The sequence below is a fragment of the Hippopotamus amphibius genome, chromosome 1 (assembly GCF_030028045.1).
Source record: "Hippopotamus amphibius kiboko isolate mHipAmp2 chromosome 1, mHipAmp2.hap2, whole genome shotgun sequence".
NCBI classification, from domain to species: domain Eukaryota; kingdom Metazoa; phylum Chordata; class Mammalia; order Artiodactyla; family Hippopotamidae; genus Hippopotamus; species Hippopotamus amphibius.
The window spans coordinates 114,196,545-114,211,534 of NC_080186.1; the positions used below are offsets into that span (position 1 = coordinate 114,196,545).

Consider the following 14,990-nt stretch of genomic DNA (forward strand, 5'->3'; position numbering starts at 1 on the left):
TTCTTTCCTCCTCCTTGAAACATTCTTTATTTGACTTCAAGGACACAACCCTCTCCTGGTTCCCGCCTTCCTCTTTGATCTTTCTCAGTCTGCTTTACTGATTCTGCTCACCTCCCTGACCTTTAAGCTTTAGAGTTCCCCCATGGCTCAGTCCTTGGACTTTTTCTCTACATTCCCTTGGTGATCTCATTCACGCTGACTCAGATTTTATTTTATTTTTTTTATTAAAGTATGATTGATTTACAGTTTCATGTTAGTGTCTGTTGTACAGCAAAGTGATTCAGTTATATACATACTATATATATACATAATATTTATATTATATATATTCTTTTCCATTATGGTTCACTACAGGATTTTGAATGTTTCCCTGTGCTATACAGTAAATCCGCATTGCTTATCTATTTTGTATAGAATAGTTTGTATCTGCTAATCCCAAACTCCTCATTTATCCCTCCCCTACTTCCTTTCCCCTTTAGTAACCATAACTTTTTCTATTTCTGTGACTTTGTTTCTCTTTTGTAAATAAGTTCATTTGTGTCATATTTAGATTCCACATGTAAGTGATATCATATGGTATTTGTCTTTTTCTGATTTACTTCAGTTAGTATGATAATCTCTAGGTCCATCCATGTTGCTGCAGATGGCATTATTTCATTCTTTTTATGGATACTGGAATACGATACATATGTACTACATCTTTTTTTTTTTTAATATCATGTCTTCTTTATCCATTTATCTGTCAATGGACATTTAGGTTGCTTCCATGCCTTGGCTATTTTAAATAGTGCCGCTATGAACGCTGGGGTGCGTGTATCTTTTCGAATTATGGTTTGTCTGGATATATGTCCGAAAGTGGGATTGCTGGATCATATGGCAACTCTATTTTTAGTTTTTTGAGGAACCTCTACACTGTTTCCCATAATGGCTGTACCAGTTTACATTCTGACCAACAATGTAGGAGGGTTCCCTTTTCTCCACACTCTCTGCAGCATTTGTTATTTGTAGACTTTTTAATGACAGCTATTCTGACCAATGTGAGGTGGTACCTCATTATAGTTTTGATTTGCATTTCTCTAATTAGCAATGTTGAGCATTTTTTCATGTTCACCATCTGTATGTCTTCTTTGGAGAAATGTCTGTTTAGGCCTTCTGCCCATTTTTTGATTGGGTTGTTTGTTTTTTTTGTTATTGAGTTGTATGAGCTACTTGTATATTTTAGAAATTAAACCCTTGTTGGTTGCATCATTTGCAAATATTTTCTCCCAGTACGTAGGTTGTCTTTTCATTTTGTTTATGGTTTCCTTTGCTGTGCAAAAGCTTATAAGTTTGATTAGGTCCCATTTGGTTATTTTTTTTTTAATTTTTAAATTTTTTTTCAATTTTTCAATTTTTAAAAATACACTTATTTATTTATTTATTGGCTGCGTTGGGTCTTCATTGCTGCCTGTGGGCTTTCTCTAGTTGTGGTGAGTGGGGGCTACTCTTCGTTGTGGTGCGCAGGCTCTAGGCATGTGGGCTTCAGTAATTGCGGCACATGGGCTCAATAGCTGTGGTTCACAGGCTCTAAAGCGCAGACTCAATAGTTGTGGCACACGGGCCTAGTTGCTCTACGGCATGCGGGATCTTCCTGGAGCAGAGATCAAACCCGTGTCCCCTGCATTGGCAGGCAGATTCTCAACCACTGTGCCACCTAGGAAGCCCCCCATTTGTTTATTTTTGCTTTTATTTATATTGCCTTGGGAGACTGGCCTAAGAAAACATTGGTAAGATTTATGTCAGAGAATGTTTTGCCTATGTTCTCTTCTAGGATTTTTATGGTATCATGTCTTATATTTAAGTCTTTAAGCCGTTTTAAGTTTTTTTGTGTGTGTATGGTGTGAGGGTGTGTTCTAACTTCATTGATTTACATGTGGCTGTCCAACTTTCCTAACACCAGTTACTGAAGAGAAAGTGGTATTGTATATTCTTGCCTCCTTTGTGGAAGATTAATTGACCGTAGGTATGTGGGTTTATTGCTGGGCTTTCTATTCTGTTCCATTGATCCATGTGTCTGTTTTTGTGCCAATACCATGCTGTTGTGATTACTGTAGCTTTGCAGTATTCTCTGAAATCTGGGAGAGCTATGCCTCCAGCTTTGTTCTTTTTCCTCAGGATTGCTTTGGCAATTCTGGATCTTTTATGATTCCATATAAATTTTGGGGTTATTGTTCTAGTTCTGTGAAAAATGTCATGCTTAATTTGATAGGGATCACATTAAATCTGTAGATTGCTTTGGATAGTATGGCCATTTTAACAATATTAATTATTCCAATCAAGAGCATGGGGGTACTTCCCTGGTGGTTCAGTGGGTAAAACTCCACACTCCCAATTCAGGGGGCCTGGGTTTGACCCCTGGTTGGGGAACTAGATCCCACTTGCATGCCACAACTAAGAGTCCACATGCTGAAATTAAGAAGCCCACATGCTGCAACTAAAGATCCTGCATGCAGCAATGAAGATCCCGTGTGCCACAACTAAGACCCGGAGCAGCCTAAATAAATAAATATTAAAAAAAAAAAGAGCATGGGATATCTCTCCATTTGTTTGAATCATCTTCAGTTTCTTTTATTAATGTTTTGTAGTTTTCAGCATATTAGTTTTTCACCTCCTTGGTCAGGTTTATTCCTAAGTATTTTTTTTTTGCTATAATTAAAAAAACTATTTATTTATTGGCTGTGTTGGGTCTTCGTTGTTTGGTGTGGGCTTTCTTTAGTTGTGGAGAGCAGGGGATACTCTTTGTTGTGGTGCAGGGGGTTCTCATTGCAGTGGCTTCTCTTGTTGTGGAGCACAGGCTCTAGGATGCACGGGCTTCAGTAATTGTGGCACACAGGCTCAGTAATTGAGGCGCTTGGGCTTAGTTGCTCTGCAGCATGTGGGATCTTCCTGGATCAGGGCTGAAACCCATGTTCCCTGCATTGGCAGGTGGATTCTTAACCACTGTGCCACCAGGGAAGTCCCTGATGTAATTTTTAAAGATATATATATTTTTAACTTTCTCCTTCTGATATTTCATTGTAGTGTAAAGACCCAGGTTCTAAATACTATCTATAAGCTGATGACACTCAAATTCATATCTCTCAAATATATATATCTACACACACATATATATGTTAAGCTGCTGACCTTACACCAGAACCTGCTTCTCCTGCAGTCTTCCCAACTCAGGATGTGGCAACGTCATTGTTCTACTTCCTCAGGCCTCCAATTTTTGAGTTTCTTTTTCTCATACCCCACATCCAACCCTTTTAAAAGATAAGTAAGGCCACCATGTCATTTCCCATCCTACTTTGAGAAAAAGCCATCCCACTTTAAGAAAAAGCCAAAGTCCTTCCATTAGCCTCCAAAGCATCCCACGATCTGATTCACTACTCCCACCCCCTTACCTCTCTGGAGAACACCCCCACCTCAAAACCCTGTAGTTATTCCCTCTTCCAGGTATGTTCTTGTAACAGATAGCTGCACGGCTCCCTCACAACTTTTGGCCTTTACTTAAATGCCATCTTCTTAGAAAGGCCTTCACTGTCCACCCTATCTAAAATTGCATCCCTCCTCACACTCACACGTCTTGTCCTCCTTCCCTGCTTTGCTTTTTCACATCGTTAAAAAATTAACAGACTTTATTTCTTAGAGCAGTTTTAAGTTTATAGAAAAATCGAGTAGAAATTACAGAGAGTTTCCATATGCTTCCTTTCCCCTGTTTCTCCTGTTATTAACATCTTGTATTAGTGGTACATTTGTTACAATTAATGAATCAATATTAATACATTATTAACTAAAGTCCTTATCTTACACTAGGGCTTCTGACAAATATATGTCATATATCAACTATTACAGTATCATAAAGAATAGTTTTACTACCCTAAAAATCCCCTGCTCTCCTCCCATTCATCCCTCCCTCCATCCGAACCCTTAGCAGCTACTGATCTTTTTATTGTTTCCACAGTTTTGCCTTTTCCAGAATGTCACATAGTTGGAATCATACAGTACATAGCCCTTTCAGGTTAGCGTCTTTCACTTAGCAATGTGCACTTAAAGTTCTTCCATGTCTTTTCATGGCTTGCTAGCCCTGCTTTATTTTTCTCCTCGGCAATTTCTAACATGTTTCTATATATTTTTCACTGATTTATCCTATTTGTTGTCTTCTCCACAGGAATGAACATGCCACAAGGATAGGGATTCTTGTCTACTCTGTTCACTGCTGTATCCCCAGTGCCCACAACAGTCTTACTTATAGACGGTGCTCAAGAAATATTAGTTGAACTAAAATATTTTGTAAATACATTTAGTGTATCTAATTGAAGCACAAACCTATCCAGAGCCCTCCTGGCAAAGGAATATGTGAAAAATGTTTAGCTTGCTGGACTCTGAGAATTTCAACTCCACTGCCTTCGACCTTGGGTAAGTGACCTAACCTGTCTGGGCCAGTTTCCCTCTCAGTAAAATGGAGCTAATAATAGCACTTCGCTCACAGGGTTTTGGTAAGGATTAAATGAATTACTATACATAAATTCTTATAATAGGTCGCACACATAGTAAGTGGGACCTATTATACAGGAAGACTCAGGGGAGATGAGAATGGAATGCCAGTGGGCTACATCTGGTGTGCGGTTATACTTAGTTGTTCAGAGGTGGACGAGGCACTGTGAGCTGGAGGAATTTCAGGCAGCCTTTAGAAAGACGGCGCCGGAGAGAGGGGCACTAATCCCATTTGCCAATCGCTTTACAAAGCACTTTTACATTCTAAACGCTTCAAATCCTCACAAAAACAATCATGCCAGGTGGGCATTATAATCCCAATTTTATCCATGAGAAAACTGGTTCGGGGAGGTTGAGCGACTTGCCCAATGGAATCATATGATAAGTGGTGGCCCCAATATTCCCATCCAGAGGTTCTGATTGACACCTCATTACAGTCGCTATTACCCACGCAAACTTTCAGCGCGCGCCAGAGTGTCCTGGGTCCAGGGGTCCTGGACGGGGTAACAGAACTATCTTAATAACTACATCCAGATTGTCAGCGGCTGCGTGCAAGGCAGGATGTGCAGGCTCGCCGGCCGGCTAGAATGTGCGCGAGGTGGCAAGCTGCACTTGCCCACGAATTCTACACGCTCTTGCCGATTAGAGTACCGAGGTAACTCATTTTCCTATCATCCCCTCCCCTTCCCCCGCCTCCAGGGGGAGGGACAACAAAGCGCGGGAAAATCGGCCTCGACTCCACCCCCTACCCCGTGCTGGGGGCGGGGAAAAGGAGAACTCTTAAATGGGTAATGGATATGGGGCGCGTTTCCCCCTCCCCCATCCCTGTGCTCAGGCAGCCTACCATAGTGCCGCTTTAAGATTCCTTTAGAAATGGCCCAGGCCACGCCAGCACCCTAACGTCACCTCTCCCCTACTTCCGGTCTGCAAGCCCTTCCCAGGCTTCAGGTGCCGGTTCCTTCCATACTTAAAATCCTGCCCCCGCTACAAGCCCTCCTGCAGAGAGAGGAGCAGTGGATGACGTATCGCCCAGGAACTAGCCCGTGCGAGGACCCCATGCACCCAGATTATATGACGTTTTAGACAGTGGGAAAACCGCGAGGAAACGGTCAAGCAGATGACGTGATGCTTTCGGTGACGTCCCATTCTGTGACTTCTGCACGGCATGACTGACACTGGGATTTAGATTTGGAGAAAACAGCGCAAATGGAGCAACATATCCGGGTTCCACTCAGGGCCAACGAGGTTCTCCTCAAAGTGCCCAACAAATAAAAAGCAGAAGAGTTCTCTAAATTTGCATAAGTGAACTGCAGGCTTCGAGGATCGCGGCCAATAGAGAGTGAGGGGGCGGAGACGCACCTGGGATAGTCCCCTCCTGCAGTAGAAGAGCAGGGAATCAGATTGGCTTCTTTCTAAGCGACAGTAGCGGAGGCCAATCATTTTTGAGATGCACAGATGAGGGCCGGCGCAACCAATGGGGAGAAGCATCTCCAGAAGGACTAGGCTTCTTGCCCAATGAGGCTGGGAAGGCTGTGCGGCGCTGTTTCCGAGCGGCAGTATTTAAGACCAACCCAGAGCAGAGCTGGGCGGGGCGCAGTACTGAACGACGGGGACATTGACCAATGGCGAGTGCGAAAACGGGCAGCCCAGACCGGGAACGCGAAGGGAGCTGAGGGAGGGGGAGGCTGAACGGGAGAGAAGCAGGAAGTAGCGGCGGTCGTGGGGAGGGCGGCGGCGGCGGCGGCGGCAGCGGCAGCGGCCGGAGCAGGGAAGAGACCTCCGGGTCTCGGCCCGCACTGGGAGCGGAACAAGTAAGCGTGCCTGGGGTAAATACCCGCCTTCGGCCCCGCCCCCTGGGGGGGCGGGTAAATACCCCCGCCCCTCCCCCACTTGGTCAACTACCCCCCCCTCTCCGCGCCGCCCCCCGGGATGGCTTCTCCCGGGGCCCCAACACCGCCCCCATTCCTTGGGGCCTGTGGGCGAAACTCCCCGCCTGTTGAAAGCACAGCCCCTAGCAGGGTAAACATGGAGGGAGGGTCGGGGTCCCCAACTCCTGGCGACCCCAGCCCAGGAGGCGTCCGAAGCGCGGCCCGGGGACTGGAAGCTGCAGGATGTCGCGACCTAAAATGGTGTCCATGTCCGGGGGTGGGGGCGGGGGACCTGGGCCAGGCCGGAGCGGAGCCTGCACCCCGACTGGGCGCGGGTCAGCGTCTGGGCCCGGGCGGGACTCAGGCTCGAGCCCCGCGCCGCGGCACGCCTTCCGATTCTTCCCCAGTCTCGAGAGAGCCTCGGGAGTCCGCGGGGGGAGGAGGCTGCGCTGCGCAGGGAGGGAGGGGAGGAGGTCGGAGTTGGGACGGACCCCGGCTGGAGAGCTGCGAGTCAGGCGAAGACTGTCCCCTCCCCACTCCTTTCCACGCCTCCCCTGCTCGCGTGTATTCCTGGGCCGGGAGGTGCTGCGCCGAGGCTCCTCGAGGGCCTGGCCTGGCCAAGGCCCGTCCTTCCCTTCGCATGTGGGTGAGAGCTAGAGAAGCGCGGCGCGCCTCAGTTTCCCCGCTGGCTTCTCCCATGTACACCCCGCCCCCTCCCCGCAACCCTGGACGTGCTCCCCGCGCCGGCCCTCGGCAGATGGCAGGGACTTAATTCCGCCCGCTGCCCAGCTTGGCGGCAGCCTAATCGCCCCCGGCCGCCGGCCCCTCGCCCTCCTCTGCGCAGCAGGCCCCGGGCCAGGGAAAGGGACGCGGAGCCCCCACCCGACCCAGGCTAGTTCATCCTCTTCCTGTTCAGCCCTTTCCTTTGGCTTTTGGGGAAGAACAGAGGGAAGGAGGGGGCCTGGAGCCCAAGAGGCAGGTCTCAGCAGCCGCAGAAAGGCCTGGGCCGTGGGGCGAGGGGAGAAGCCTCTTCGGCCTTGAGCTCTGCTGCTTGATCTACTGTCTGCTCCTGGCTATCCGATGACCTCTAAGTCACTTGGACGCCAAAGGGGGAATTGCTTGGGGGAGGCGAGTTCGCAGATGTTTTCTCATAGTCCCCGCTGATCTGTGCTCCACCAGCCCACTTTTCTGAGGGCCAGAAGGTAGCTCAGGCCTCTCAGGGTTGGGAGGGTGCGGGGCAGGGGAGGGCTCTAGCAATCCAGCAGAGCAGAGGCAAGGGGTGGGGGGCTTTGTTTAAAACCCAGATCCTGTAGAATTAAGGAGAGGGGGATGAAGGGAGGACTCCCCTTTCTTCCTCTAGTTGGTACCCTCTCCCTCCACCCCCACTTTGGTCCCAGCCATGCCAGCTGCCACCTGCTGGGACTATCTCCAGTTACAGTCTAAAGGCTGGAAAGAGGTGAGAGAATTGGCCCTGGGAAATGGCTTGCATCCTGGGCAGGGAATGTGGAAGGAAAGAGACTTCTTCGGTTGCTTCTTCCTGGATATAGAAGCACTTGTGGGGAAGAACGGGTAGGAAACAGACCTGGGCCCCCCACATGCTCTAGGCTGGCCTTCTTGTTGTTTTAGTGCCACATAAGTCTTGTGGGACCTTTTATTTTTTTGTACTGGGACACGTGGGGGTTGGGTGAGACTTCCTGGGCTACTGTTGCCAAGGGAAAATGAAAAGGGTGAGGAGTGTGAGTTGGGGATAAATTGGGGTGAGGAGCTCAGAGCAGAAATGACAGGGATGAGGGGCCTGGCTTTTCCCCATTGTGGCAGCTGTGCTGGATAAGCTCATACCCTGGAGTTTTAGCCCTGAGAGAGCAAGATGGGGGAGGGAGGGAGGGAGGGAAGGAGGAGGGGTTGGCTAGGGGCGGGCCAGGCACTCTTGGGAAGATAGGTGAGCGAGCAGCAGGTGTTTGTGACAGGAGAGGCCTAGGCTGGGGCCCTTGTGACCAGGCTGCTGTCATGGTTTTCCCCTGTTTCTTCTCTTTGTCTCTTTCTGTTCCTATGTCTTATTCTTTCCATCTTGGTTTCTTGGGCAACTTCCCTGAGCCCACTTCTCCCTGTTAACCAAGCTAGATCTCCAGGTGCCAGTAATGACCCCAAGTGGCCAAGGCTTGACCTCGTACAACCCTTGACTCTTGTCTCTGACCCCAGCCCTAGATTTCCAGTGCTTATTCCATCCCAGCTCTTTCTTGGCCTGGCATGTCCTTGCTGTCCCAGCTGTAATAATAAATCATGCTCTGGTTCTTACGTTTATGATTCATGTCATGCTCAGAACAAGCGTATGATACACAGATTACTTGCCCCTCTTTCAGACAGCAGGAGTAAGGCAGCGGAGTCGCTTGCTTACACAGCAGGCCACTGATAAGGCTGGAACTAGGATCAGTTCTTGCATCGTGGCTTAAGTCACTGGCCCTTTGTCCACATGGCCTTTCAGATCTCTGTGAACCTCCAGAAGATCCATGAAGAATATGAATGGTTCCCATGCTGCCATGAATGAGCCCTTAAACCTAGAGCATTGTGTACATCCTCCTCCTCAATAATAGTATTGATTAATTGATTGATTCTGTGCTTGGCACAGGAGTGGTTGGTTTTAACTAAGATGCGCACTGAACTCCCTCCGTCTCTACTCCCGTATCTCTTTTCTGTATTTATGAGAAGTCTCTTTCCCTTTGCTTTCTCTGGATCTTGGTGTCTTCCCTGGAATGTGCACGCTACACTCCTTTCAGTTTTAGGGATTGGCAAAACAGGTGCCTCCACCAGCTCTCTAGGACTTGCACTATGGTGGAGCTGTACCCAAGTCAGTGTGTGTGTAGGTTCTGAGAGGGGATGACTTTGGAGATCCTGCGGGAGGAGGTCCAGCGTTCCTGTGTCGAGAGGTCTCAGTTTCTCCCTCTTTTTCCTGTTTTTCTCAGGGCTGGGACCTGTTGCCATGGGGGACATGAAGACGCCTGATTTTGATGACCTCCTTGCTGCCTTTGACATCCCTGACATTGATGCAAATGAAGCCATTCACTCTGGGCCAGAAGAAAATGAGGGGCCAGGAGGCTCAGGGAAGCCGGAACCCAGTGTAGGAGGTGCATCTGGAGAAACAACAGCAGCAGCTGCTGGGGATGGCCCTGGGGTTCCCACCCAGGCCTCTGACCATGGCCTGCCACCACCAGACGTCTCAGCAGTCAGCGTCATTGTCAAGAACACTGTGTGTCCTGAGCAGTCCGAGTCCTTGGCTGGGAGTTCAGGAGGGGAAGGGGCCCGGGCTGGGGGAGTGACTAAGGAAGGGCCTTTGGGACCTCGTCTGATGCAAAATGGTTATGGGGGCCCTGAGCCATCCCTTCCAGGAACCCCGCACTCTCCAGCTCCTCCCAGTGCGGGTACCTGGAAAGAAAAATCCATGGAAGGCAAAGCTCCCCTGGACCTCTTTGCTCATTTTGGGCCTGAGCCAGGGGAGCACCCCGATCCTCTTCCTCCCTCTGCACCCTCTCCACCTCGGGAAGGGGCCATGACCCCACCTCCTTTCCCCTCTCCCTTTGAACTGGCCCGGGAGAATGGCCCGGCGCTGCTGCCCTCCGGTTCTCCCCCACTGCTGGGGGCCTTGAAGCAGGAAAGCTGCAGCCCTCTTCATCCCCAGAGCCTAGCCCAGCCAGGCTCAGGCTCTAGCCCTGAGGCCACGGGCATCCCTACCAGCACCTCCCCTTCCCGGGTTGCAGGGGTGTCCTTCTTCAAGAAGTCTCCAGGGCACCAGAGTCCTCTTGCCTCCCCTAAAGTGCCCAGCTGTCAGCCCCTAAAGGAAGAAGAGGATGAGGGACCAGTGGACAAGTCTTCCCCAGGAAGTCCCCAGAGTCCTTCTAGTGGAGCCGAGGCTGCAGACGAGGACAGCAATGACTCCCCTGCCTCCTCCAGCTCCTCTAGGCCCCTCAAGGTGCGGATCAAGACCATTAAAACATCCTGTGGGAATATCACAAGGACTGTAACCCGGGTCCCCTCAGACCCTGATCCCCCTGCCCCCTTGGCCGAAGGGGGCTTCCTGGCGGAGGCTAGCCTCCTGAAGCTGTCCCCCGCAGCCCCAACCCCTGAGGGTCCAAAGGTGGTGAGTGTCCAACTGGGTGATGGCACGAGGCTGAAGGGCACCGTGCTGCCCGTGGCCACCATCCAGAATGCAAGTACTGCCATGCTGATGGCGGCCAGCGTGGCCCGCAAAGCCGTGGTTCTGCCTGGAGGCACTGCCACCAGCCCTAAGACAATGGCTAAGAATGTGCTGGGTCTGGTGCCCCAAGCCCTGCCCAAGGCTGAGGGGCGGGCAGGGCTGGGGACTGGGGGGCAGAAGGTGAACGGTGCCTCGGTGGTGATGGTGCAGCCCTCTAAGCCGGCCACTGGGCCGGGGGCAGGGGGTGGCACCGTGATCTCACGGACCCAGTCCAGCCTGGTGGAGGCCTTCAACAAGATCCTCAACAGCAAGAACCTGCTGCCTGCCTACCGGCCAAACCTGAGTCCCCCAGCAGAGGCCGGGCTGGCCCTGCCGCCCACAGGCTACCGCTGCCTCGAGTGTGGGGACGCCTTCTCACTGGAGAAGAGCCTGGCGCGACACTATGACCGCCGGAGCATGCGCATCGAGGTCACCTGCAACCACTGCGCCCGCCGCCTGGTCTTCTTCAACAAGTGCAGCCTGCTGCTGCACGCGCGGGAGCACAAGGACAAGGGGCTCGTCATGCAGTGCTCGCACCTGGTCATGAGGCCGGTGGCCCTGGACCAGATGGTGGGGCAGCCGGACATCACGCCCCTGCTGGCTGTCCCACCTGCCCTCGGACCTCCAGCCTTGCCTGCCTTGGGCAAGGGTGATGGGGCCGTCACCTCCTCTGCTGTGACTGCAGTTGCCGCCGAGGCCCCCGTGCTGCCGCTCTCAACGGAGCCGCCTGCCGCCCCCGCCCCCTCTGCTTACACGTGCTTCCGCTGCCTGGAGTGCAAGGAGCAGTGTCGGGACAAGGCCGGCATGGCTGCCCACTTCCAGCAGCTCGGGCCCCCCGCCCCTGGGGCCACCAGCAATGTGAGTTGCCTTTCACAGCCCCTTCCTGGGAAGGGGAAGGCCAGGTGCCATGGGGACAGGATCTAGGAAGGTGTGGGGGCTCGGTTAGGAGAAGGAATGGGGGACAGGCCACTCCTCACAGACTCGCCTTGTTTCAACCCCCTCAACAGGTATGCCCAGCCTGCCCCATGATGCTCCCCAATCGCTGCAGCTTCGGTGCCCACCAGCGCATGCATAAGAACCGACCTCCGCACGTCTGCCCTGAGTGTGGGGGCAACTTTCTGCAAGCCAATTTTCAGACCCATCTCCGGGAGGCCTGTCTGCATTTCTCTCGCCGCGTAGGATACAGGTGCCTCCCACCTCTCCTCCCCGTAGCCTCTTGACCCTTTTCCTCCTGCACTTGGTGGTCTCATGGCTCCTGGGACCAGCCTTTTAGACGGCCTCGCACGGTGAGCCCCCCTCTCCTGCTGAATCGCTCAGCCCTGGTGTGTTGGCAGATGCAGCCTGAGCGCTCTCTACCTTTCTTTCCTTCCCCACGGAGAGGGAGCGAGCAGGGCCACCTCTGCACCAGCTCTGCCTCCGCAGGCCTCCCCTGGGGAACCGGGTCCTGCAGCGTCTTCCTCTACTTGCGCATGTTCCACTGCTGATTAACTTCTCAGAGTCCACCCGGTCCCCGAGAATGAGTGTGGGGTTGGGGGTAGCCGTGGAGATGCCCGCACCTCACCGCAGCGCCTCCCACTTACTCCCCAAGGTGCCCCAGCTGTGCAGTGGTGTTTGGGGGTGTGAACTCCATCAAGTCCCACATCCAGACGTCACACTGCGAGGTTTTCCACAAGTGCCCCATCTGCCCCATGGCCTTCAAGTCTGCACCCAGCGCCCACGCCCACCTCTACACCCAGCATCCTAGTTTCCACACGCAGCAGGCCAAGTGAGACCTGGGGAGGGAGCGAGGAGGGGCGGGTGGAGGAGGGTTGGGCCTCAATGGGGCAGGATGTCTGTACTGTCCTCTCCACCCACACAGGATGATCTACAAGTGCGCCATGTGTGACACGGTCTTCACTCACAAACCCCTCCTCTCCTCACACTTCGATCAGCACTTGCTGCCCCAGCGTGTCAGCGTCTTTAAGTGCCCATCTTGTCCTCTGCTTTTCGCCCAAAAAAGGACCATGCTGGAACACCTCAAGGTACAGGAGTCAAGGGACGGAGGTGGGGTGCTCCGCCGTGTTGACCCCGGGGTTAAGGTCACACACCCTCAGGAAATGGGAGCAGAGGAGAAACCAGGCCTCCGGCAAAGCCGGGCCCTCCCGCACACCAGCCATCGCCCCTTGTCTCCCTCTCACAGAACACCCACCAGTCCGGGCGCTCAGGGGAGGAGACTGCTGGGAAAGGGGCCGGGGGTGCCCTTCTGACCCCCAAGACTGAGCCTGAGGAGCTGGCTGTGTCTCGGGGAGGAGCAGCTGCCGCTACTGAGGAATCTTCTTCATCCTCAGAAGAGGAAGAACTGCCCAGCTCCCCTGAGCCCCCTCGCCCAACCAAGCGGCCCCAGCGAGAACTGGGGAGCAAAGGCATCAAGGGCGGGGGTGGGGGCCCTGGAGGCTGGACCTGTGGCCTCTGTCACTCCTGGTTCCCGGAGCGTGACGAGTATGTGGGTCACATGAAGAAGGAGCATGGCAAGGTGAGGGGCGCCCCCCGGGAGCAGGGCGGGCTGGAGGGGCAGCCCTGGGGCGGGTCCGTGCGGCCGCGGGGAGGGGCTCCTGGGCGGAGCCGGCTCTGAGGGTCCCCGCCCCCCGCTCTCCTAGTCGGTGAAGAAGTTCCCCTGCCGCCTGTGCGAGCGCTCCTTCTGCTCCGCCCCCAGCCTGAGGCGCCACGTCCGGGTCAACCACGAGGGCATCAAGCGAGTTTACCCATGCAGGTAACAGCCGCCCCCTCGCCCCCTTCCTCTTTTCTGTCCGGCAGGATGCCCCCAGCCCTGCTTCCCCAAAATGCCTTCCCGCCTGCCTCTTAGGTCTGAGTGGACCGACGGTTGAGGCCTCCCTCTGCTCAAGCCACGAGCCTCGGTCTCTGGGCTGTGCCCCTGCGCCCACCCGCCCGCTCTCCCCTCTAGGTATTGCACAGAGGGAAAACGCACCTTCAGCAGCCGCCTGATCCTGGAGAAGCACGTCCAGGTCCGGCACGGCCTGCCGCTCGGGGCCCAGTCCCCTGGCCGGGGGAGCGCCCTGGCCCGGGGCCCTGGTGCCAGAGCCCAGGTAGGCGGGGGCCCAGCCTGCCGCGGGCGGGCGGGCCGCGGGAGCCCGCGCGGGGGCGGGGGGGCGGGGGGCGGCGGGGGCTGACGCCGAGGCCCCGACCCTCCCCTCTCTTCTCCAGGGCCCGGGACGGAAGCGCCGCCAGTCCTCGGACTCCTGCAGTGAGGAGCCGGACAGCACGACACCCCCGGCCAAGTCCCCCAGGGGCGGGCCCGGGGCGGGCGGCCACGGCCCCCTGCGCTACCGGGGCAGCGGCTCGGCCGAGCAGAGCCTCCTGGCGGGGCTGCGGGTGGAGGGCGGCGCCCAGCAGTGCCTCGACTGCGGCTTGTGCTTCGCCTCCCCCGGCTCCCTGAGCCGGCACCGCTTCATCAGCCACAAGAAGAAGCGGGGGGTGGGGAGTGCCAGTGCCCTGGGCCTGGGGGATGGGGAGGAAGACGCCCCCCCTCCTTCCAGGTCTGACCCCGAGGGGGGAGAGTCGCCCGTGCCGGCCTCTGGGGGCCCCCTGACCTGTAAGGTGTGTGGCAAGAGCTGCGACAGCCCTCTCAACCTGAAGACCCATTTCCGCACGCACGGCATGGCGTTCATCAGGGCGCGGCAAGGGGGCAGCGGGGACAACTAGAGCCCAGGCCGGGACTGACTTGCCCCCTCTCTCTTTCTCTCTCTCTCTCTCGGGAGCCTGGGTCACTGCTGCCGCCCGGTCCCCGGGCCGCGGAGGCCGTTATACTTCATGTGTTCAGCGCCTCTCCTGCCGACCCCCAAGGACAAACGAGCTGTTGAGAATGGCCGTTACCTGAGGGCCCCCCCTGGGTCTGGCCCTTGGGTCCTAGTAGAGTGGGGCCTCCATTCCTTCTTTCTGAGCCCAACACTAATTTTTCGCTTGCTGCAGCCCCCCATGTGGGACGGGGCGGGTGGGAGGACGGGAAGGCCCCGTGCCGGGGTGGTCGTGGTCAGGGGCACGCTCCTCAACCCTGTGGGCACAGATGGCAGCCTGGGCCTTGCCCTAGTGCCCCCCTCAGACTTCCTGGCACTCAAGCCCCCCCACTCCTGCAGTGCCTTTTCACTTTTTTTTTTTTCCCCAGAAATCGGGGGGGGGGGGGGGTTGGTGGAGACGAGTCCTGTCGAGGGGGTCCTGGGGAGAGGAGGGGACAGGCTCTCAGGAATCCTTTATTCTTGTAGTAATAATAATACTAACAGTGGGGGAAATGGGAGGGAGAAAACCAGGCCATTAAAACTGCTCGTGGTTTAATCCCCAGTCAAGCTCCTCTTTTTATGTGACTTAGACAATGTGGACATGTC

The 14,990-nt window shown here is 54.4% G+C and overlaps 1 protein-coding gene across 3 annotated transcripts; it reads left to right on the forward strand.

Annotated features, from left to right (window-relative positions):
• The first annotated feature begins 5,466 nt into the window (after positions 1-5,466).
• On the forward strand, positions 5,467-14,940 carry ZNF687 (zinc finger protein 687). 3 transcript variants are annotated; one of them, XM_057723074.1, is made up of 9 exons: positions 5,467-6,344; positions 9,347-11,472; positions 11,622-11,800; positions 12,203-12,379; positions 12,473-12,635; positions 12,794-13,126; positions 13,251-13,363; positions 13,556-13,697; positions 13,816-14,940. In XM_057723074.1, exons 2-9 carry the CDS (start codon positions 9,364-9,366, stop codon positions 14,311-14,313), a joined length of 3,714 nt encoding a protein of 1,237 aa, XP_057579057.1. In that variant the 5' UTR covers positions 5,467-6,344; positions 9,347-9,363; the 3' UTR covers positions 14,314-14,940. The 3 variants fall into 3 exon arrangements, with proteins under 3 accessions (XP_057579057.1, XP_057579047.1, XP_057579067.1); XM_057723064.1 differs by having other exon boundaries at positions 5,468-6,329; XM_057723084.1 differs by lacking the exon at positions 5,467-6,344 and adding an exon at positions 7,747-7,842.
• The last annotated feature ends 50 nt before the right edge of the window (positions 14,941-14,990 follow it).

What these genes read in the sequence shown, in the direction of transcription:
- ZNF687 (XM_057723074.1), top strand. Translation starts at nt 9,364, where the DNA reads ATGGGGGACATGAAGACGCCTGATTTTGATGACCTCCTTGCTGCCTTT. An exon ending in TGAAGAAGGAGCATGGCAAG is followed by an intron (nt 13,127 to 13,250) that starts GTGAGGGGCGCC and finishes CCGCTCTCCTAG; the next exon opens with TCGGTGAAGAAGTTCCCCTG. An exon ending in GCCCTGGTGCCAGAGCCCAG is followed by an intron (nt 13,698 to 13,815) that starts GTAGGCGGGGGC and finishes TCTCTTCTCCAG; the next exon opens with GGCCCGGGACGGAAGCGCCG.